Source organism: Adelges cooleyi, unplaced genomic scaffold (assembly GCF_023614345.1).
Source record: "Adelges cooleyi isolate 19-005CV unplaced genomic scaffold, UGA_ACOO_1.1 ACOO_flye_CR_arks_rails_tigmint_CR_PRNA_108, whole genome shotgun sequence".
In the NCBI taxonomy this organism is placed as follows: domain Eukaryota; kingdom Metazoa; phylum Arthropoda; class Insecta; order Hemiptera; family Adelgidae; genus Adelges; species Adelges cooleyi.
The window spans coordinates 10568259-10590235 of NW_026095761.1; the positions used below are offsets into that span (position 1 = coordinate 10568259).

A 21977-nucleotide genomic window follows, 5' to 3' on the forward strand; every position below is an offset into this window, starting at 1 on the left:
TGGCCACAATAAAAAATAAAAAAGATAATATTTTATTTAAAACACACTGGTCCTAAGTGAATGCTGAAACTCTGTCCGACTTGGTTAAAATCTCTAAGAACGATATCTATGATTGGTAGTCTGTGCGGCCGATCAGTTGTGTAAGATATTGTAGTTTTACCCCATTTATCTTTTTTAGTCTAAAAATTAAACAAAAAAACGTAAACAATTATGTCTATAATTGTAGTAAGTCATATAACAATTGACGACCAACTGACCTTGCACTGATCTTCGATTGCTATGTATCTCATTTTTTGATTTCCTCTCGGCGTAATTTCTGCGTCGTTCCATCCGAGTAATTTCAACCCTTTCTTAAACGTTTTAGTTTCACTATCAAAATACCCAACTGAATTTTTACAATGATACGTAATATTCTGTGTAGCCGATACTGACAGCAATTGTAGAAACCCTATTTGGTTACTATCTGCTTTGTACGAAATCTAAAAATAAAATAAATTATGCAACAAATTAAATTAAGGCTGGTTGTATCTTGTGTACGACCTTCATGTTGTCTAATTCGGATAGCCAAACTTCAGCCTCGGCTTGTCTATTCCCAAAATCGATTGGACCCACGTGGTCTGGTTGTGATAAAACGCAAGTACTCTTAGTAGTCATATCGCATCGCACTAATACAGCATCACGAATGTCCCCTTCATTGGGATCAACCCAATATTCTCCTATTATAAATGTTTCATATTAATATACAATGACTTAATCATAGCCAGAACATTGATTAAAATAACCGAATATTTTTCAATTTTTACAGCTCGTAAATGAAACTTCTTTTGTTTGTCTTTGTGTGCCACGCAACCCTAGGTGTAATAATGTTGTTGATAATTAATGTTTAAAGCAAATTGTCAGAAATTATTGACTCTTACTTTTGATTATTAATTATAAAAAAAAAAACATTGTAAAAAATTGTTTAATGTATGTACATACGAAGTAAGAAGAAGTAGAGAGTAGGTATTAAGGAAAAGTAGAAAAGATAAAGGAAGGATCCTAATTAATTTTACTTATTATGAGATTATCAAAAAAGGTTACATAAGAAGAGAAAGATCTATAAAAATACGGAGAAGAAAATAAAAAAAAATTATACCGAACAATAAATAAATAGTATAAAACCAATTCCTTTATCACGTCTGCGCACGATTTTCTCAGTAACTACTGAAAAGATTTTCTTCCGGTTTTGACTAATAGTGTTTCACGAAAAAGGTTTAAGTTAATAATTTGTAAGTACTTTGTTGTAATTGTATTTATTGACCTAGACGAAGCCGGGTACGCAGCTTGTTAAAAATTCGAAGAGTATCTTTCATTACAATAATTTATAATTAAATATTATATATTATATTGAACACAAATTAGTTGTATAATTTTTAAATAAACCAAGTGCTTAAGGCATTTGAGTCGAAAGCTGTTACTGTTTTATTTTTAGGAGTAATACATTATATTTTTTAGTTAATAAATATATTATTTTCTTCCAATTGAGTAATAACTTTTTTACACACCCAATGTGCAACCTTTAACTAAGAACAAAATTAACCTAATAAAACAAAATTGAAAAACTGAAAAAGTTATGTGATTTCTTATAAATAACGTCTAAAATAAATTTTAATAACTTGAGTGATTAAACAAAATAATTAATTACTAATTTCATACCACTTTCAAGTTCAGGGTAAGCGACGAATAGGTCTTTGCATGTCTTGGCAGGATAATCTTTATCGCCGTTTGGTTTTTTGAACTTTTCAAACGATGTTTTTAATTTTTTGTACGCACTTAAAATTAATTTACGTCTTTCGACTTCTGTCATTTCTCCAGGTTGGTCTTGATTGGGTCCATCGTTTGGTCCCTAAATTATAATTTTGGAGTTCAAATTAATTAAAAAAAAACTTTCATGACTATAAGTAATAAATTATAGTTCTTATTAATATGTATTTAATACCTAGTACCTATTTCTTAGACAGGCATAGAAATTCTTATTTTTTGTTTAATTCTTGAGTACCCTACCAACTACTTGATTAAAATTATATTAAGATTTACGAGATTAGGCTTTTTGCAAAACATTTGTTCAGGGGAAAAATTTTTAAGAATAGCAATGAAGGTTTTAAACTCAATTTGTATTTTAATTAAAATTTTCTTAATAACCAATTAAGTCACTGAAAGATATCTACAGCTAAAATTACAGTTTAATATAATTTACTAAATTAAATCATTTGTGGTGTAGTATACCACTATCGTACATAGTTAATCAATTTTTGTTACAATTAATGTATTAATTACCAGTTTCGCCCTAGAAATATCCTCGAAAACATACTTAACGTTAAAAATAAATAAATAAAGTTTATTTATTACCTTGCTGTGACCTTGTGTCAAAAGGGTGGTCAATGCGGCCATGTCATAAGCCAATGCTTCACCTGGTGGTCCTGGAAGACCTGGCATTCCGGGAGCTCCCGGTAATCCGTCCGTTCCCCGTTCACCCGTTAAACCTTAAATAACAAAATTAAGCTTCTATATTATATCACTCTATTTTTTATGAATATACTGTACCTCTTGGACCAGGGGGTCCAACTGAACCAGGCAATCCCGGGTTTCCATCTTCGCCTCTGCTACCTAATATTAAACACGTTTTAAGTAGGTAAATGTTACGATAATATTGTAACTATTGTAGAACACTATTTTTAATACATTACCTTTAGGTCCTTGATCACCAGCAGGCCCTAGATAACCAGGTAAACCTATATCTCCTAAAATAAGATAAAATTGTTAGTGTATACGTCAATACGCAGTATGTCCTAACAATTCCGTGACATAAAGCACTTCGAAAATTATAAAATTTAAGAAAAAAATACTACCTGAATTTCTGGTTGAAAATTCAAAATTAAGCATCCGCTATTAAGAAAAAACTTAAAATATATATATTTTAATCTAACTTATTTTGAGGTAATAATATTGTTGTTTATACGGTGTATAAATAATTGTAAACGAGCTCATAATTTAAAAGTTTTTAGGTTAAACCCTTTGTGGTTAATATCCCACTATCGTACAACGTAATAACTTAATTTTTGTAACAATTAATGTTTTAATCCTAGTTGCAGTTTTATAATATCGATTTAACAAGACTTTCAAGTACAATGTTTTAATTCAAAAATCTAACCTTTCTGGCCTTCAGGCCCCGGTGCTCCTGGCAGACCTTGCAAGCCCATAAGCCCGCGATGACCTAAGTTGCATACAGGACAATTGTATTAAAAATATAGAACAATTATTAAATGATTTTTGTGTAACGTTAAACATGTCACCTTTCATTCCTTCGGCTCCAACATCGCCTCTATCTCCTTTGGGACCCTGAATTCCAGGAGGTCCTGATTTTCCTCGTTCTCCCTATAATTTAAATAATATAAACAGTGATAAGTAAATAATATCTATTTTATTGAAAAGTATTATTAACTTACAGGAGGACCTTCTACACCTTGAGGACCGGTTTCTCCTCGTAAACCTCGTTCCCCTGCATTACCTGTTGGACCAGGTAAACCTTGTGGACCCTATTGAAAAATGTCTCTTTTTAGTAATATCGTGTTATAAACAAATATGTCAATTGTTAATAATTAATTGTTTTGTTCAAATGTTAACTTACTATCATTCCAGGCGGTCCGGGATTACCTAAATTCCCGGGAGATCCTGGTGGACCTAGAATTTAGTACAAACATATTTTACTATGTTATAATAAGTTTTAATTAGAAAATATAAAATATAGTGAAACAGTTTTAATAAAATTAACTATGATATTTTATCTTAAAAAAATTATTAGTTTAACACATCTCTTTAAGTAATGTTATTTACGTACGGTTTTTTGAAGTTTTTTTTCGGTTGACTAATGACTCCATAGCATTTATAATTCTCAACTATATTTCTCATAATACTGAAATGTCTTCCGTAATATATATTTTATATTAATTAAATTTTTAAATGTCGGCATATTTTACACTATATTTATATACTATTGAATTAATCTATTTATCTATCCATTTTGTTTTATAACCAGAGAGCAATATTAAAATAACACATAATTAACTTATCACTTGTGTTGTCGACAAAGTAGAACTATTGCAGCAATTATTATTATACAACCTAACAGATTGAAAATTCTGCCTACAAAAGTCAAAATGTATACAAAAAAAATCAATAGCACCTCTAAAAATTGCTTGTTTCATTATACTTCTTATCAACTATAAACATCCTTAATGTAAGTGTTAACTGTTAACCAAGAAATCCTAATCTTTATTTCAACATACCTTTATCTCCTGGCCTTCCAGCGATTCCTGGAGTACCTATTAAACCTACTGCTCCGTCTTGACCTCGTTCACCTGTTAATAATAAAATCTGATAACTAAATGGCATTACGTATAAATCTAATAATTGTATTAACTGTTGCATTGCATTTCTTAAACTATTATTTTGTTTTAACCATAATATAAATGTATATGCTCACCTTGAGGTCCGGGTGCACCTGAAGGCCCAGCTAACCCTTGTAAACCCTAAAATCGAAATCAAAAACAAAAATAATACATTTGTATAAAAACTTATGAATCTTATAATTTTTTAAATATACCTGTAAGCCATCTGATCCTGGTTTGCCAGGTGAACCTTTTTCACCCTAAACAATTTAAATATTTTACGATTTTAATTGAATTCTTATTTTGATTTAGCATAACCTACTGAAGTTCCTTGTAGTCCTCGCATTCCCATTGGACCTTGACTACCTGGAACGCCTGGCAAACCTCTGTAAATTAACAGATGTTTATAATATGTTTTATACGTTAAAGTATAAACAAATTTAAATTCAAATAAAATAGTACGAATAAGTAATAATAATCGCTTATCATTTTTTTTAAGGTTTAAATTTGTTTTATGAGGGGTCTCAATGTTGTATTAAAAAAACCTTCTCGAGACGAACAAAAATCATCAAATCATTTCGAATTTTCACTGTTATAATTAGTTGTTTTTTTTATAGTGACAAGTCTAAAGGTTTACACATTTTTTACCCAATTGTAGAGCACTTAATTGAATATATACTGAATTGCAGTATTCTATACAACAATTCAATTAGAAATGTGTGTCATATAGTTACTTGAGTTGTACTATGTTTTATAGAAATATTTACCTATTTAAATTTGACCGCACTCGCGGTCTACCTCTTAATTTGCAAATTAATTAATATCTAAATACAATTTTTGATAATTTAATAAAGTAGATTGAAAGAAATTTCGTCATCAGAGCAAAGCTTAATATATATTGTTGAAAAACGTTTACCTCTCCCCGGTTATCCCTTGGGGTCCAGCTGGCCCAGGAGGTCCTGTTGCCCCGTCATTTCCTGTTTCACCTTTAGGTCCTATAAACAAATATAATTATTTGATTTTTTGTTAGTAATATAATAGTTTCAGTAAATTCAGTTAATGAGTATTTATCATGTAATAGCATGGTTATTTCTCAATTATGTTTACCATCTGGTCCTCGTAACCCTGGTGCTCCTATAGCACCCGGCAAACCTTGTTTTCCAGGTTCACCCGACCATCCTTTAGGTCCAATCAGTCCTAAATAAAATAATTTAGTTATTGAGCTATGGGACATTTAAATAAACAAAACTCTATTAAATATTTGAATAATATTGTTAAACACTAACCAGGTGGTCCTGCAGGCCCGGTTGGTCCAGGATAACCCTAAAAAAAAATATGTATATATAATCATTATAATATCCTTAATTCACAATGAGTAAACAACCTTTAAGTTATTCCAATATTATCATTAAATAATAAGTAATAAATATTTATTTTTACCGGTGAACCGCGTTCTCCATTTCTTCCAGGCGCCCCGAATAAGCCCATATCTCCCTTAATACCTTGATCACCGCGACTACCTGGTAAATTAAAAAATATATATAAATAAAACTTAAGTTCTTAGTTACATGACAAATTCTTATAGCTATAGACAAAAATTATGCAAATACCTTTTGGTCCCACCATGCCCTCGGCACCAGGAAGACCAGGCTCTCCTATTTTTCCAGCATGCCCAGGATTTCCTTGTTCTCCTTTCATTCCTAATTTATATTTGTCCATCAATAATAGATTACTTCCTTATCATATAGTTCTTAATAACATTTTGTACTAACCCACATCTCCTCGGTCACCTTTTGCGCCTGACATGCCTGAAAGCATACAAAATATAATCTGGATTTATGTGCATAAAAAGATTTGTACACTTGATACATTATGGTTTTACTTATATGAATTAATAATAAATATGTATGACTAAAGATTACCAACTAGTCCCGGTGCACCCGGGAAACCTTGAACACCTTGAGGTCCAATCAATCCTCTATCGCCAGGGGCCCCTATAAAATTTTAAAAATAATTTAAATAATATATATATGTAAATCAATCAACTCCAAACGTTAAACAAATATTTCCCTGATATTTTTTTAAATTTGTATTTCATATTCTTAGTTTCCCAGTTTTCACGCCAAATTTATAATTATACAGACAAAATATAAAGTTTTACCAAGTTCCAAATAGCTTACCACCCGTGTAATCTGATGCAAAACCAAATATATATTTGTCGTATATTCAATACTGAATTCGTGAGTTATTTCTATAAATATTTGACAAAAATGCTAATCGCCTTGCTAATAACTATTCTAGTACCTAGTACTACAGTTAAAATAATGATGTGTAAACAGGGAGACTCAAGGAACTAAATAAAAGTCAGAACGAATTAGGGAAATATGTTTTTAACATTTGGAGCCAAATGACGATAATCCAACGCTAAGTCTCATTCACATAAAAATTATTGCAAAATAACTAAACCTGGGGCTCCTGGTTCTCCTGGAGGGCCTGCTGATCCAGATTCTCCTCTTTCAGCCGGTTCACCCGGTGGACCCATCGGACCAACGAATCCTTGTAGACCTCGTTCACCTGGTGAACCTATAATATTGTTTATTTAAAAACATAATTAGTTTTGATTATAATATAGAATTTATAAATAAAATAGTATTGTCTATATTGCAGCTTTAATTAAAAAATATAATTCATAGTAAATTTAAATATTTTCAAGTTATTTGTTACCTGGTGAACCAGAAGGACCTTGAGCTCCGGTGCTACCTAAAAACATTATGAACATAAAAAAAAACAACTGTTAACATTCTCTTAATATTACGCTAAGGGGATTGAAAGCGGGTGGTTTTTAAGGAGTTTTATAAAGGCAATATTTAAATGTTAAAAACATTATACATTTTATAGAAAATAGTTATTTTAACACATTTTGACTATGTCAATTAAGTCTCAAGTTAATTTTTAGAAGCTTCTTGAGCTTCAAACTTAATGTGTTTTATTTTCAAAGTTAACACATTTTTCTATAAGTAAAAGCCATTTTAGTAGTAAAAAAAAAAGGCTAGTCAAATTTCAATACTGTAAAAATATAAGAATTAGTTGGCCTTTCCCTAGGTTATGTAAACCAATTTGTATTTGAAAAAAAACAGTTTTCTGATAATACAATAAAAAAATATTAAAACTTGAATGGGGTATATTATATTTACACTATTTACACGCCTTGTGGTTACTCCCATTTGGCTATCTTGAAATGGGAGTAACCGCAAGGCATATAAATAGTGTAAATTTAATAAATTAAATTTGAAATCTGTCCAGTATTGAAACACAATTTTTTTTCTTCAAAAAGTTGAAATCGGACTATCATAAGTAGTCAAAATATTTTCAGGCTTTTTGGTTTAAAATGTCCAAAAACAGACCTATTTTAATCCCATTATTAAGAGAATTTGATTTACGTACCTCGTTCTCCTTTGGCGCCAGGGAGACCATGTTCACCTCTTAATCCTGGTAAACCCTATATACATAAATAGTACATTAATATATTACCATAAATACATAAAACTTTTTTACTTAAATACGCATTATAATATAGTATAAAAGATTATTACAGTTCTAATTAATCTATTTAAAAAAATTTAAGGTTTTTCGACTTTTAGGTACATACTACTAGCCCTGGAGATCCCGAATGACCTTTATCACCTCGGATTCCTTGTGGCCCCTAAAATTAAAAAAAATATTTCTTTATTTATCGATTACTATTCAAGTTTTATGTGAATAGTTAATGAATGTAGTCACAAATTCGTATTTCTTTTTTGAACATGAACACATTGTACTGTTGTAGGTCACATGCCACATGGATTTATTTGGCAGCTCTATTTTTTTACACATTTTGTATACAAATCTGCTAAATACTCATACCAATACTGTATACTATACAAGTACCATGATTTATATTTAAGCTTTTTAAATAATACTCACTGTCGGACCATCTGGACCAGCAGTACCAGGCTCTCCTTTAAACCCTTGTAAACCTGGATGTCCAATAGGACCACGTTCTCCTAATTTTACGATATAAAATGATTTGTTTAAATAACAATTAAAAGTCATAAAAATGTATAATTAAATACTAACCTGGGAAACCACGTTCACCTCGGGGCCCCGATTCACCGGGTTTTCCTGTAGGACCTTGTTGACCTATTCCAAAAAGTAATTTAGTTTTACTACTATTGTATTAAGATAATGAATTTCGTTAGTACCCGGTTCGCCGTCTTTCCCCGGAGGTCCTGAATTTCCTGGAACTCCAGGAACACCCTAAAAAGAAAAAAAAATGTAACACACGTAAAGTTTGTTGGACAGTCATCACAATTAAATTGCTGTTAGTTCAAACCTACTTGTGAGCCTATTAATCCTGGAGACCCAGTCATTCCTCTTACGCCATCCAAACCAGGCTTACCAGGTATTCCTGTAAAAATTAATTCTTAGAATATAGCGTCTTTTAATTAATTATTTAACTATTAGAATATGTTAATATAGAAAAAAACCTGAACAAAACTTATGAAATATTTATAGTTAAGTAATAAAATACTATTCACTATAAATATGTTTAAATAGTATAATAAGTCCCTCTCTTATCTTCTTTACACATAATATATAAACGTGAAATGAGAATCTTTGTCACGAATTGGCTCTGGAACCAACCACTTATCCAATCGTCATGCGGGTTTTCAACTTACTTTCCTCTTTTTACATATTGAAGTAACTATATATTGGTATTTTAAGCTTCAGATGCAAAACTGAGAAGATATTTTTACTACAAGCCTAAAAATGTAGATTCTCAACATTTGTTAAGTTAATAAACCGCTCAATAAAATTATATACAAAACACAAAAATACAATTTTTATTTCGTATATAGTAAATATAATACATTTATTTAAGGTTTAGTGTACCAACCGGGATTGCCAGGTGGTCCTTGCTTTCCAGAATCACCTCTTGGACCTGAAAACGAAGAATCAGTGAAACAAACGAATATAGAGTAAGAATTCTAAAATTGCAAAATGTATAGTAATTTTATTAGCCGGCGTTCTGTATAGGCAATCAACTACATGCAGGCGTAGCTGTTTACAAAGCTATTCCGTATTATATTTGGTTTCAATCAATTTTATTGATCTTCACCTTTTCATTTAGCTTCGAAAATGTCAAAAACATAGAAATTCTATTTTTTATGTATAGATCACAAAAAAAATATCAACACCGGATTTAAGTACTATTAAAGAAGAACAAACCTTGAACTCCAGGTGTCCCAACTTCACCGGCTGTTCCTGGTTCTCCCTGTAAAAAAAATAATTCAATGTATAAATAAACTAATATTTATAATGAAACACATGCTAATTATATTAGAAGATTTACGTATACTTATAATATTTATTTTCGTTTATTTACTTTAAGAAAGCTACTCACCGTAAGGCCTTTATCGCCAGGTGGTCCAATGGGCCCCGGTAAACCTTGTAACCCTGGCGGTCCGGGCTCGCCAGCCTAAACATCAATTATACACATATAGGCAAGTCCAATAAATTTTAATAACAAAACTCGTGATATTTGTTTAAAAAGCTATGTGTAGTATCCATGTGCGTTTTTTCTATAGTATTGGGTATAGTACATTATTCACAATTGTATTATTTTAATTTGATATTACCTTTCCATCAGCACCAGGTATACCTCGTTCCCCTGGAGGCCCGGTTTTTCCGGGGGGTCCTGGTTTGCCAATTGGCCCACTTAACCCTTGAAGACCTATTTAAATGATTTTAATACTTTATGCGATTATGTATAGATTTTAGGTTTTAGTGTTGAGTTTTAATAAAAACAAAACAAGTTATATTAAGGTAGAACCGTTTTTACCTGGCATTCCTGGTCTTCCAGTATCACCCACAGCACCTATATGAAAATATACAATGTTTATTATGTCTTAAATTTTCTATATGCAAATATTGTTAATAAATACTGTTTATTATTGAAGGTTGTCTAAACATTAAAGGTATTTATTATATTACAAACGTCTTATAAAAGAAGGATTACAACGAACAAACCTTTTACTCCTGGTGGACCTTCCGATCCTCGGTCTCCTTGCGATCCTAAGAGTAAAAAACGATAAATAAATATAACAAATATTCAACATTATAATAATTTAATTAATTAGGTAAGTGAAGTCCTATAGTTTACTATAAATACTATTATTCATAAAATTATTATTATTATTATTATTATTATTATTATTGTAGTTTTTGTAAACTTAACAATTCAACTATTGTAACTAATTTTGTCTAATATAGATATATTACTGGGTCATTTGGGCAGCCTAAATATCGAGCAGTTCGCTTTTAATAAAGGTTGTATCCCTCTCAAATGCTATATATACTACTAATATAGTAGTATACAAATATAAAAATATTATATGTATTAGCAATTATTAATGATTACTTAACTATTTCTTACCACGTTTTGTTAGTTTCAATGGGCTCAACTTGATAAAAACAATATCAACCATGAAATTTTAAGTATGTGAATTTGATGTATCATATTTCAGCTCAAATAGCTTTCTTAAAGATGTATATTAGATTAGTTTTACGCTAGAATTTTTTTAATTAAAAATTAAATTTTCCCATGTTATTCATATGCAAAAAAAAATAATAACGAGGAAGTTAAGCTAGAGATATGAAATTTTATTCCATGAAAATAATATAATTATATGTATAAGTCCTATTAAAGAGTAATTATTTTGTTACCTTTGCTTCCAGGAACTCCATCTGGGCCAGGTAACCCACGTTCTCCTATGAAATAAAGTATACATGGTGACATAAAATGGAATAATTAAATTAGTTATAATTAAGTTATAGTAATAAATTATAATCCATAATTAAATTATAGATTTATTTAGTAATTATTTTTTTAACAACTTTCTAACCTAAATAATATTAATTTTTAAATATCTTATATTTTATTTAGGTAGATCAGTATGGCTAAGATTTATACACGGGTTAAGATTTTAAATATCGTAGTATTATATAATCCATGGTTAGCAATAGCACATACTTCAATAGAAATGTGTATGAATTATTGGTTTTCTTTAATCTCCCTTTCAAAGTTAAGTTCATTATGTAAGACCTTAATGTTAACAAAAAAAACTTTCATGGATTGAACTATTAGATTGATAATTTCCGTATTTCCATGTTGTCATTAATTATTTGAATATGTTACGAAGCCATTGCTGGGTCCACTTTTAACTATATGTCCGCTGTTTTTTGTACGTTTGGCTACTGTGAATTTTTCTTTTCTTATGTATTACACATTTTTCTCGTATTTATTTATCCGTGTCTGCTATTACTCTTCGAGTTTCTCTATTGACAAATTACACATGGATAGATCCGAAAATAATAAAACTAAATTTCATTTCTTTTTTTTTTCCGTTTTTATTTATTTTCCGAACAAACTTATTATTTTTATTAAGAAAAAAAGTCTTTTTTTGTAATATTTAAGTATTTTTTATAATTAATAGTATTAATATTTAAGTTAATTAGTATGCAACATTGATACCTCACTTTTATAATTGTTAAGCTGATATTGTTTATTTTTTTTATGATTATCTTATATTTTTTTATTTGGCCAATTAATACTTCTCTCGTATTTAAAATACTTAATACTTAATGATAACATAATTTACGATACCTGGAAGACCACGTTCCCCTTGTATTCCAGTGAGTCCACGAGGTCCTTCAGAGCCTAAAATTAGAAAACTATAACATAATATATTTAATTTATTTTAAATGGATAAATATTTTAAAAATGCACTTTAAGTATATACAATTTTTTTATAAACTAAATAACAATTTCTACAAATAATAATTCCATTATGACATTTACACATTTTCTTTAAAATATAAAGACTAAAACACGAATTCACTTGTTAAGATGTCTACTAAACCGATTTCAAAAATGTTTACTGTTATAAATTTAACTTGTAAGGGGGTTTATCCTAAAGAACGGTGATTTATATACAAATTTAATATTCTGGAATACTTTTCCAAAGTATACTTAATAATTTACCTTTCCTCCCACGTTTGCCTTCTGGACCGTCCATGCCAGGTAATCCTCTTGGTCCTGGAACTCCTATAGTTATAGGTAATATTAAAATTAGTTTCTATCAACTTTTTAAAATGTCAAATTTTTGATAAATAAATGTGTAATATCTTACCACTTTCACCCTTAATTCCTACTTCGCCTTTATAGCCTCGTTCGCCATTCAATCCCTGCAATGAAAATATCTTAAATTTTGATAAAACACATAGTTTTATATTATAACTTTATGTATATTTTTATATGAACTGAATTTTTATAATAAAATCAAAATTATGTATAACAAATATGCTAATACTATATTATATTATTAGATGTTAGTATTTTACTTATTTTATTTGTCTTACATCAGTTCCTTTTATACCAGGGGGTCCAACACTTCCTGGTTCACCTGGAGGACCTCGAGGACCTGGAAAACCGGATGGACCGATAGGTCCGCTAGTTCCTATAACATTTCATTATTTAGTGTTATGTAATAAGAAAAATAATATGTTAAAGTAATTCTATATACTCGTGCTATTTAACATTAATTAATTTAACATTTAAATATTTTTCAAGGGAGATCTTAAATATCTTATTATATGAAGATATGTATAACAAAATAAATGAATACGAACCTGGACTTCCTTTTTCTCCAGGCAAACCATCTTTTCCAGGCATCCCAGGAATACCTAATTTCACAAGTATCTATTATAGTTTTGAAAATGAAATATGTTTCATTTAAGATTTTGTGAGTTATTAATAATTAAAAACTTTTGATTGATAACAAATTTAAAAAAAAACAATGTTTAACGAACACACCTGCTTCCCCAGATTCGCCTGTTTTTCCAGACTCGCCTCTAGGACCTTGCATACCAACACTACCCTAAAGCAAATTTACGAAGTCATTTATAAAATCACATTTTTCCACTTAATAAGAATGTTTTTAAGTTTTGACTTAAATAAACTTACTTTTGCTCCGGGTAAGCCTAAATCACCTTTTGCTCCTACCTAAATCAAACGAACACTTATTACAATGACATAACACTTAATAAGAGAAAGTTGCACACCGTTCCTCAAAAACCAGTAATAGTTACAATAGAAATTTATTAAAAATAATTTTTTGTCAAATATTGCCTACATTTTGCTATTTGTCTTTCATAAATAGCCATGGTCGAGGTATTTATTATTATTACAATTTATACTGTTAATCCTGCAAGGGTACCTGTATCTGTACCTAAAGACTAAAAAGAGAGTGATTTTATTCTTGATTAGTCACACATTGGTGATCCAGATCTTTGGGTAATTGTTGGTTTTGTCGTAAGTGATATACTGTTGGCTAATATTAAACATGTTGAAGCGGTTAATGGCACAATATGTGCTGTATCAAAATAGAGTGTAAAAGGTCAAATTTAAATAAACTTACGCATCACTTTCTCACTGAAAAAAAATTATCAGTATTATGAAAGACTAAACACAGTGGTTAACTTATTAGAGTTATTAACAAATAGTTAATTTACAATATTACTTAGAGATTTTAATGCTAAAACAGGCCAAGAATCAATTTTTACCCACGACACGCCGACAATTGGCTCTAAAATTGTACATGAAACGTCAAAAGATTAATAAACTATGCTATGATACGAATGACAACACATTTAGTACAACGATGAGAGGTTCAAATCATGGAAGACTCAAATTATTCTTGGCTTGAAAAATGGAAAAGCACTAACTTATAGTAAAAAGTCTGGAAAGGTTTTATGGAGGTGGCGATATGCCTATAAATGACATAAAATAAAGGAGAAAAATTATACATTATACAACATACCGATCCAGGAAATCCAGGTGGACCAGGTTTCCCAATATTTCCCGGTGGTCCAATTGCACCAGGAGTCCCATCAGCACCTAAAACATTATACATGCATATTTACATTTGTATATTGATAAACATATTCGTTTATTATTTGTATTGAAGGAGAGTGCATTCGAACCTACAAAAAATAGTACATACCTCGTATACCGGCCGGCCCAGGAGGTCCTTCTCTACCTCGTTCTCCTCTAGGACCAATTGGACCCTTAATCAATTAAAATTTATTATAATGTTAAAATTAATTAAAAATAAATACAAAAATAATTAAAATTTCATTATTCTCATTATCATGCTTAAACATTTCAAATATAATAGGTATTTTATAATTTTACTTACAACTGAACCAGTAATTCCAGGTTGGCCTGGAGATCCAATAGAACCTTTTTCGCCAACCGATCCTTAAATTATAAATAATATTCGAACATTTTTTTTTTCAATATAATTTATTTAAAGGAAAATTTAAATGTTATCCATATATTTTAAAGATATTACATACAAATATAACAAGTTAACCATATTCCACGGGCCCCAGAAGGCCCATGTACCATATGATTGCAGACACCCTTTTTAAGGATAAAAATATAATACACTCCATTTATTAGTTTATAATTATTGATGTATATAAATATACTTCTGTAATTAACTAATTATGAACTAAATATTTTATTCAAATGAATAAAATTAATTAATTAATTAATGTAAATGATATGTTTACTGACCTTGTTCACCTTTAGCCCCATCTACTCCAGGATATCCACGATGACCCTATATACATATATTTATATATATATATATATATATACAGGGTGTAATATAAAGTTCTACCGAGCTTCAAATGAGACATTCAGGATGCTCTATGGGTACAATAAATGGTACTATTTTTTTTTTAATTTTAAAATTATTTAAAATAGAACTCGTGTCTCATTAAACAATTTTCTTACGAAAAAAATAATTTCAGATGGGAAATCGGGAGAAAAAATCTTGTTGAATTGATTGTACTATTTATTGTACCCATAGAACATTCTGAATGTCTCATTTGAAGCTCGGTAGAACTTTACATTACACCCTGTATGTATTGAAATTAAAGTAAGTGTTCGAATTAATTCATAACCGATTACAACTTAGTAATAACAAATATAAACATACAGTTTAACTAACCTAAGTCAATTTTGGTTTAAAATAATAAATAAAGTTAATACTCATTACTCATTATTACTAACCTTTATACCTGGTAAACCTGGCATTCCTGGCAAACCTCTTGGACCAGCTGGACCAACAGCACCTGGTTGTCCTGGCTCCGCGTCATGACCTCGTTCTCCCTATGAGAACAAAATATAGAATCAAATCTTATTGTCCGTATATTTTAATAAATAAATAATTATAAAATTATAAATCTTTTTATCTTAGGCAAGTATTTTTAAATTCATATAAAATTAATTACTACATTACTTACATCTCTACCTGGTAACCCCGGAATACCTCTAGGCCCAACTGGGCCCGGTTGCCCTGGCGAGCCTATGTCTCCTGTTTCTCCACGTGGTCCCTGAAAAATATAATGTTATAGAATATTATAAATCTTAATTTATATTATTGTAACAAATGTTATCTATATACTGAAATGCTGTTCGTTGGTAATCAACATTTTTTAAACCAATGAAATTTATAGCATGGAAACTTTTTCTCCTTCGCCGGCATCCCAACTATTTGAGGTCGGTCACTTTTGTCTTAAACTCCACTCGATGCGATCTCTCAAATCATCTTCATATACATCAGCCGTTCTCATATTATTCTCAATCGCATCCAGTGGCGAATTTTTAACAGAATTTTGGGGGTTGTCCAATTTTTTTTGTACTGAGCGGTGTCCATAATTTCTATATTCGTAGACTCTTTTTGACTCTCAATCTAAGCCACCCTCTTCCCTCCTTAGATGCTGACCACTAAACACTTAAATTAAAGATGTTTACTCACAATATTTGATTATATATTCTTTATGTTCTATGTATTTTTCTTTTTATAACAAAACTAACTAAAAACGCCACTGATCGCACCCAACCTCCTTTTATCGGTCTTCCTTTTTCGTTTTTCTACGTTTCTTCATTACCATTCTCCCTGCTTCTGATTTATAATACTATAGAAAAACTTACTTGGAATCCTTGGGGACCAGGAGGGCCAGGAGATCCTGGAGGTCCTCTCACTCCCATTGGACCGACTTGGGCTTGCATAGTATGAAACGGTTCTGGAGGATACCCATTGACCGTGGGTCCCTTATCTTGACCTCCGTGTACTTGAGCTAGTTGCTGGTAATAGGTATTGACGTCCGGAACGGGACCTGGAGGTCCAGGCATTCCTGATCAAACAAGACAATTAACCAATAAAAATGGAAAAATGTTTAAGTTGTCTAATTTAAATTAACTGAATTTTAAAAAGATAAACTCTCGAACGTGCCCAAAATTACTCTTACTGAATATTCCATTTATGCCCCATATTTTAAACAATTTTATTTTCATAGATAAACCATAATATTATGCTTTTTAATTTATTCACCCAAAATTTTCTTTGCAAGATGGTCTGTATTTAGTAAAGCTGAGACCTCGAATCGAATTTTTCTATTATTCGAATTATTCGAATAATCGAATAATACTATTCGTATGAAAATAATTCGAATATTCGAATAGTAAAAATAGATCAAGAACACCTTAGTTGTCTCTGAATTATTATTTTTTTTAATCTAATTAATCCTGCAAAGAAAATGATAAAATATTCGAATATTCGAAAAATCAGATCGAATATTCGAATAACCCATCGAATATTCTAATAAAAAATTCGAATATTCGAATTTTTTTTATTCGAATAGTCCCACCACTAGTATTTAGTTTGGATTATGGTTTAAAACTTTTACATACGTTAACACGAATGTATATACATAATATGTATAATATTGTCCCGTCATCTCATCAATCGCTTTTTTTGTTTTTTCGTATTTACGCAAATTTATGTAAATATATTATAAGAATGCTGTAAATATTTTTAAGTTTTTTCCCTTTTATAATTTGGCACGTGATTTGCCAGACATGTCCACGTCAATGTATTATATAATATAGGTTAACTATTTTTTTAGTTGGTAATAAAAATAAAAGATTTGTATCATGCACATTCCGATTTGCTAGAGGAAAAAATTACATTGTTTTTTATTAAGATAAAAAGGTAAAAATGTGTACAATATAGTTTTTGTATTTCAAATTTCTTATGGAATTTATTATCATTTCGCTACTACTATATTTGTGCTCATTTTTGACAACATATATATTTTTTTTTCTTATTTTTATTTGTACTTCATCATATTATCAATGCCAATTACCTGGAACTCCTGGTGTACCCGGTATACCTCTTTCTCCGTCTAGTCCTTGCTTTCCACGTTCACCTTGTAAACCAGGTGGACCCTATATAGTTTTGAATAAAAAAAAATCATAAATGTTTATTGGTGATTCTTGGAAACATATTGTAGTAAAATTTGCTAATTCACTTTGTATATGTTTCTGAATCATTTCAAATATTTGTTTACAATACATTGTATCTCAATTGTGAAAATGTAATTTTATGCTTAAATATAAACATAAAATATGTACCAAATAATAATTTAATTTAACTATCGCACTTCATGAGGCCATACTAATTTTATATATTATCAATATATATTTTTTAAAAAAATGTTCTCTTAAAATGTTCGTTATCTTATCCACTAACATCCCTCTCATAATTAATCTATTATCCGCTACTATCCTGATTATCCTGAACTCTGATGGCATTTAAAACTTATTTAGTGCCGTGACCTTCTAATTTACAAAAACCCAACCACCCACGCCGAAGTTCCACCAATAGATGGTTTCTTCAATCAAGTTATTCCGCAGCCAAAACTTTAATCTTCATTTACACTTATTGTTAAATAAAATGCGTAGATTTTTTAATAATAACGTTGTGTATTATTAAGAAAAAAAATCTCCAAAATTTGGTTTAACCGATTTTGTTTTTATGATAGTGATGTAACTAAAAAATAAGTAACTGCGTGATAATTCCTGCAAAGTTCTCTTCTTAATATGTCATACAAAATCGTTTACTAATAACGTACCTATTTTTTTCGTAATTTTGTAAATTGTTGATTTTAAAAATTCTTTATTTTATGGAATATGATAATTTATAGGAATCCAGATCACAGATGCTAATTAATTAACAATATTTAGTGAACTGATAAGTGATTATCTAAGTTCATTAATTATGTTTACCCGGGTTGTCTGGGGAGCGTAGAATGTGGAAATATGCGTACCTGTTAAACACATGATACATTAAATACTTTTATTCACGGTATCAATAAAGAATAATATGTCTTTTGCAAAAATAAAAACCCTTATTTTTCATAATAAAAATTAAAAAAATTATAGAATTATCATTAAAACGGGTAAACTGATCCAAAATAATTATTTGAAAATTCTAGATTATTAAAAAAATAAAGTGTTTTTACTTTTGCATTTTATATGGCATACCTATTAACTTACTCGATACTTCGTCTAAATCGTTTTTAGAACTCTCAGTGACATTGTACTCAGCTGGCCTCTCGCTCTTAATTTTTACCTCCGATTGTTGTCCATAACCCGAGGTGTTACTTAAGAGTGATTCCGTGGTATACTCTTCTACCGGAAATGGAGGAACGTACACGTTCTGTTTTTTAGGAAACCCTTTTACAATTTCGTTATCTTTCGCTTCTGGTCGAACGACGGATCCGTCGAGGTCTTCCGGTGGTTCTGTGATTTCATAAGTATTTATGGCTGCCTCTTTGATTATTTCCTGACGTTCTATAGGACTCTCTGTGAGATATGGCTTGACCGGCCGTTCTTCCGGACTGTCTGTCTTTTCCGATGCACTCTCCGGAGTCTCATCGGATCTCTCTGTTGTTTCCGGCTGATTCTCAGACCGCTCGTCATATCTTTCTGTCGTTTTTAGTCGATTGTCTACTCGATCTGCATCCGTAGTGTTAGACGTTTCAGGTACTTTTGCTTCTTCTACAAGTCGACCACCCGCTGCTCCCGGTATCTCGTGATCCTCTTCCGGCTCTTCGGGGTCCTCGTCAGGCCTATCCGGTTCCGTGGGATAATCTTCGGCCGGCGCCCTTGCAGTAGACGATGGCTCACGGCCTTGATGCAATGTCAACAATGATTTTCTATGTAACACGCCTAAAAAAAAAATTATAATAAATTCAAGTGCAATTTTGGCTTTAGTTATTAGGACATCCCTTTTTGTCTGTACCCAATGTATAAGCTAATAATTGTTTAATCGTGGACTATCCATATTTAAGACTAAAGAATTTTGTTTTTACGTAGCAATCGTGCCGCGTTCTACTACACCTCTATCTGAGTTGCCAAGTACGTTTTCGCACCTTTTAAAATGTAAACACATCTTGCTATTGTTATCGCGCATGCTCGTGTGTGTGTAGTGTTACTAACCAAATTTTCTTAGCATCTATTTATTAACCTGGACAAAGCAGAGTAGAAAACAAACACGGGTAGCTATAGTAAATATAATATAATATGTTTTGAAAAAGAAAAATTATGACTTTTAAGTGGGAATGTCATAACCGTTTTTAAACCTAAAATGTTATACTAATATTTTTACATAAAATATTAAATCAAGAAATAAATATGGTAAAAAAATTATATTATTTCATTATAGTTATAAAAATATATATTAATAGTGTTATAATAACGCCTTTTAATTAAAATATGAATTTACGTGTTTAAATGTTTAATAAACTTAGGTAGTGTTAAGTGAGTACAATTGTTTTAGCAATAATGTTACTCTGATTCAGTTCTAAACTAGAGCGCTTCAATATTAATTATTTTATAATAATTGCTTGTCTTTTCCTTATAAGAAACAACTGACACATTATGTATTTTTATATAGGTACAATAATTGTATGCTGTCTAAAATAAATGTTGCAGTATACTTATGCCGGGTTGCACAAAAAATTAAAAAATTAATGATTTATTAAAATTCATCAATCATGGGTCACTAAATGCCGTTTAAGGAACCAATACATTTCTATTGATTCATTAAACAATTAATGAATGTTTACGCATTTCATCGTAAATGCATTTAATTTACAAATTAAAATAAAATATTGTTTTCTTGTTCCAAGAATCAATGATATTTGCATACTAATCGGTAGTGTAAGGTGGAAGCAGTAGCGAAATTAGGGAAAAGCGAGAGAAAGGCGGCGACGATAGTCACTGATCTACTAGATCCCGAGACAAGAGCGAGTAAGTAAATAGTTAGCAAACGAACACCCCGTTCAAAAAATTCTAACGGCTAGATTTAAGCCCAACAATTTTTGGGCAATTACTTAAAACGTGGGTTTTATAGGGCCTTATTGGATTTATTCAGAAAAAACTTTACTATCCGGTTGTTTGTCTTCATTTTCGTCCCCGTAGTCGTCGTAGTCCTCGTTGACTGTGGCGTTTTGAGGGTTTGGTTGATCAGCCATCGGCCTGCGTAACCGGATTTTGACAGGTTTCCGGCGTCGTGCCGACTCGACTACGGTGGACACGGCTAGCAAAGCGCATAACAGCGCGACGGCAAGTTTCACGGGGTCCATGTGCAGCTAAGACGACTGGGCGCGCGTCCGGCCGTCCGTGATCCAGCTGCAGCAGACGTCTAATCAGTGCGGCGGTCCGCGCCAATATAATCTCATCAACAGATCCGCCGCAGCATTATCAATTAAATGTATAGTTATATTGTAATATGTCCTACACCGGAGTTGTTTTTTTAATTTATCATCATCCAATTCCGATATTAGTTAAACAACATACCACACACAAAGCCAAGCAGCCGCTACCGCCGCCAATAACAATAATCATACTCGTAGTTGGAACAGCTTCCGCTTTGTTTTTCGCTAAACGTGCGTCTAATCGTCTGCGACAAACGAGCACTCTTCTGAATAATATTAAGATAAAGGCCATTTATTCAATAATTGTTACAGATACAATTAAAACTATAACTAGTGGTGCAAATGAGATATGTGGGCTACGCAGTACGCTTATGTGAGAACCCCCTAAACATTCTTCAACGAGCTCCTGTGGATCACTTTTAGTTTATATTACGTCGAGACTTAAGCCTTTCTCCCATCCAAAAAAAAAACAACCTTCAAACCTAATGTCACTGAACCTAAACCATCGAAAGTAAACAAAAAAACTAGTCAATAAATTATAATATGTAACATCGTTTATGCATTGTGCTTATTATAGCCATTTAAGCTTAAGAGAAAAAAAACAAATTAAAAAAATAGTACAAGACCTAAGATTTATAACAGGAACTCCATAATAATCTGTTGAGTTACCCACCTATCTAACCAGCGCAATAGTTTCACACACATGATTTTTATTCGAAGGGGATTATGGACTGTATAAAATTTGTATGATTATACCTATTTGTATGATTATGAACTTTACCATATAGTCCATAATCGTATATCATGTAAACATCCCATTTAAATGGCCAAAAGGTTTAGTCAATCACAAGTTTCTATCTACTCCATACCTTT

General features: G+C 30.9%; 1 protein-coding gene across 1 annotated transcript; it reads right to left on the reverse strand.

The window, feature by feature from the left end:
• Positions 1-9: 9 nt before the first annotated feature.
• Positions 10-21105, reverse strand: LOC126847540 (collagen alpha-1(I) chain-like). Its single transcript, XM_050587850.1, has 55 exons — positions 20834-21105; positions 18940-19614; positions 18670-18710; positions 17748-17829; positions 16534-16736; positions 15843-15932; positions 15610-15708; positions 15109-15154; positions 14726-14787; positions 14531-14594; positions 14348-14424; positions 13492-13530; positions 13342-13405; positions 13158-13211; positions 12888-12985; positions 12659-12713; positions 12511-12573; positions 12133-12186; positions 11193-11237; positions 10497-10541; positions 10309-10344; positions 10106-10200; positions 9871-9945; positions 9696-9741; positions 9364-9408; positions 8804-8874; positions 8669-8723; positions 8544-8606; positions 8391-8470; positions 8077-8130; positions 7872-7926; positions 7152-7187; positions 6894-7010; positions 6350-6421; positions 6200-6235; positions 6038-6127; positions 5868-5947; positions 5714-5750; positions 5535-5624; positions 5344-5422; positions 4750-4813; positions 4643-4687; positions 4523-4568; positions 4326-4397; positions 3668-3720; positions 3486-3575; positions 3333-3414; positions 3191-3253; positions 2727-2780; positions 2584-2646; positions 2389-2522; positions 1696-1885; positions 541-716; positions 258-479; positions 10-179 (listed from the first exon to the last, which is right to left on the reverse strand). The coding sequence occupies exons 1-55, from the start codon at positions 21030-21032 to the stop codon at positions 33-35; spliced, it is 4968 nt and encodes a 1655-aa protein (XP_050443807.1). The 5' UTR covers positions 21033-21105; the 3' UTR covers positions 10-32.
• Positions 21106-21977: the final 872 nt, after the last annotated feature.

Coding starts and splice junctions, on each gene's coding strand:
- LOC126847540 (XM_050587850.1), bottom strand. CDS start 21,032: ATGGACCCCGTGAAACTTGCCGTCGCGCTGTTATGCGCTTTGCTAGCC. Junction 15,709..15,842: donor CGGGGTTACCAGGTAGAGAT/GTAAGTAATGTA, acceptor TTGTTCTCATAG/GGAGAACGAGGTCATGACGC. Junction 7,011..7,151: donor AGGTCCTTCTGGTTCACCAG/GTAACAAATAAC, acceptor ACAATATTATAG/GTTCACCAGGTGAACGAGGT.